This window comes from Chrysoperla carnea, unplaced genomic scaffold, assembly GCF_905475395.1.
Source record: "Chrysoperla carnea unplaced genomic scaffold, inChrCarn1.1, whole genome shotgun sequence".
NCBI lineage: Eukaryota > Metazoa > Arthropoda > Insecta > Neuroptera > Chrysopidae > Chrysoperla > Chrysoperla carnea.
This window is the reverse complement of record NW_025408233.1, coordinates 2718779-2721520: the sequence shown is the minus strand read 5'-3', so window position 1 is coordinate 2721520 and position 2742 is coordinate 2718779. Positions and strand designations below refer to the sequence as shown.

At 31.4% G+C, this 2742-nt stretch overlaps 1 protein-coding gene across 1 annotated transcript; it reads left to right on the top strand.

Moving 5' to 3' along the window:
- The first annotated feature begins 1670 nt into the window (after window positions 1-1670).
- Window positions 1671-2315, top strand: LOC123304826. The gene is made up of 2 exons (XM_044886396.1): window positions 1671-1806; window positions 2122-2315. The coding sequence occupies exons 1-2, from the start codon at window positions 1671-1673 to the stop codon at window positions 2313-2315; spliced, it is 330 nt and encodes a 109-aa protein (XP_044742331.1).
- Window positions 2316-2742: the final 427 nt, after the last annotated feature.

Below are 2742 nucleotides of genomic sequence, written 5' to 3'. Positions count from 1 at the left end.
CAGGTAAGTCGATATGCATATATATAGGTCTTTTATGATTGGTCCCAGTCTAAATAAGCCAAAAATGATCATAATTTGACATTTTTTGATAAAATACAAATTTTTTGAAAATTTTCGATGTCGAATCTAGAGTGCCAGGACTATACAAAAGAGTGAAATTTTGATCCAGGTAAGTCGATATGCATATATATACGTCTTTTATGATTGGTCCCAGTTTAAATAAGCCAAAAATGATCATAATTTGACATTTTTTGATAAAAAACAAATTTTTTGAAAATTTTCGATGTCGAATCTAGAGTGCCAGGACTATACAAAAGAGTGAAATTTTGATCCAGGTAAGTCGATATGCATATATATAGGTCTTTTATGATTGGTCCCAGTCTAAATAAGCCAAAAATGATCATAATTTGACATTTTTTGATAAAAAACTAATTTTTTGAAAATTTTCGATGTCGAATCTAGAGTGCCAGGACTATACAAAAGAGTGAAATTTTGATCCAATTAAGTCGATATGCATATAAAGAGGTCTTTTATGATTGGTCCCAGTCTAAATAAGCCAAAAATGATCATAATTTGACATTTTTTGATAAAAAACAAATTTTTTGAAAATTTTCGATGTCGAATCTAGAGTGCCAGGACTATACAAAAGAGTGAAATTTTGATCCAGGTAAGTCGATATGCATATATATAGGTCTTTTATGATTGGTCCCAGTCTAAATAAGCCAAAAATGATCATAATTTGACATTTTTTGATAAAATACAAATTTTTTGAAAATTTTCGATGTCGAATCTAGAGTGCCAGGACTATACAAAAGAGTGAAATTTTGATCCAGGTAAGTCGATATGCATATATATAGGTCTTTTATGATTGGTCCCAGTCTAAATAAGCCAAAAATGATCATAATTTGACATTTTTTGATAAAATAAAAATTTTTTGAAAATTTTCGATGTCGAATCTAGAGTGCCAGGACTACACAAAAGAGTGAAATTTTGATCCAGGTAAGTCGATATGCATATTAAGGTCTTTTATGATTGGTCTTAGTCTAAATAAGCCAAAAATGATCATAATTTGACATTTTTTGATAAAAAACAAATTTTTTGAAAATTTTCGATGTCGAATCTAGAGTGCCAGGACTATACAAAAGAGTGAAATTTTGATCCAGGTAAGTCGATATGCATATATATAGGTCTTTTATGATTAGTCCCAGTCTAAATATGCCAAAAATGATAATAATTTGACATTTTTTGATAAAATACAAATTTTTTGAAAATTTTCGATGTCGAATCTAGAGTGCCAGGACTATACAAAAGAGTAAAATTTTGATCCAGGTAAGTCGATATGCATATATATAGGTCTTTTATGATTGGTCCCAGTCTAAATAAGCCAAAAATGATCATAATTTGACATTATATTTCAAGTTTCGTTCTCGAGATCACTGTGTAGTACCGCCTTTGTGCGCTTATTCATTACCACATAGTTCAACCATAAAATAAAATTAAGTAAGTGTATCCATAACAACTGGTTTATTTACCCTTCATTACGTTTTTTGTGCGTTTCAAGTAACATCGTTTTTTGATTTCTCTTCAAAAAAAAAAAAAAAAAATCAAATATTATAATCTATCAGATATCAGAAGTAAAACACTAATTTGTTGCTTGTTCATTGATAAAAATGAATAAACGTAAATTGGAAAACAATTCTCATTTGGAGGTACTCCAAAAAAAATTAAAAAAATATCAGCATTTAATTGATCAGGAAATGTCATCAAATTTAGTCGACGATTCTGTTGATAATTCTTCATCTGAGGGTAAATATTAAAATATTAAAATACCTAAATAATTAAAAAAATATATATACCAGCATTTAATTAAATGATCTGGAAATGTCATCTAATTTAGTCATTGACTCTGTTGTTAACTGTTCATCTGAGGGTAAATACTAAAATACTTAACTAATCAATTTTTGATTGTTATTGGGCAACATTTTTTGTTGTACCTTGGGCAACAAATCTTATGTTAATAAGTTGTTGTACCTTTGACTGGGCAAACATTAAAAAAAAAAAAAAAAAAATTGCGTCAGGAAAATGATAGCTTGTTTTGACCTAGATCTTTTGCTCTTGCAGACTCAGATGTTGACGACCAAGATCAGAGTAGTAAATCTGATATTGAAATGGAAAATGCCTCAGATAAAAACTTGAAGGCGTCAGTGGAGTTGCAGGAGACGAAGGGTTCTGAAGTTCCCACCCTCAGTGAATCGGTGCTCCAAATCCTGGGCTCGGAAAAGAGACTTTTAAAGGATAAATGTTTTGCACCCTGAACTAGCGTCATGCTGGAAAGATTTATTAGCTTCAGGCATGAACAAAGAAGATAAGTCTAAAATGATTGAAACTTATCCTAACAAAGGAAACTGTCCTCTAATTGCACCAACTCTCAATCCGGAATTACTCCCTCTTTTACATAAAACGGCTAAATCTCGTGATAAATTTTTTGCTAATCATCAGGATGTGTGTGGCCGTAGTTTAGTGGCTATTGGTACAGCCATCTGCAATATTTTGAATGATGAAGAGGAACCGGTAGATAAGGAACAGCTTTTAAAGCTTCTTTGTGACTCCAGCAGCATGATGTGTGACCTGTTTTTCCAGTTGTCCAAGTCCAGACGTGCACAATTGTACTCATGTGTTGATGGAAAAAGGAAGTCTGTTCTTGAAGATTCACCCACAGATGAATTTCTTTTTGGCATCGAC

What these genes read in the sequence shown, in the direction of transcription:
- LOC123304826 (XM_044886396.1), top strand. Translation starts at nt 1,671, where the DNA reads ATGAATAAACGTAAATTGGAAAACAATTCTCATTTGGAGGTACTCCAA. An exon ending in TGATAATTCTTCATCTGAGG is followed by an intron (nt 1,807 to 2,121) that starts GTAAATATTAAA and finishes TTGCTCTTGCAG; the next exon opens with ACTCAGATGTTGACGACCAA.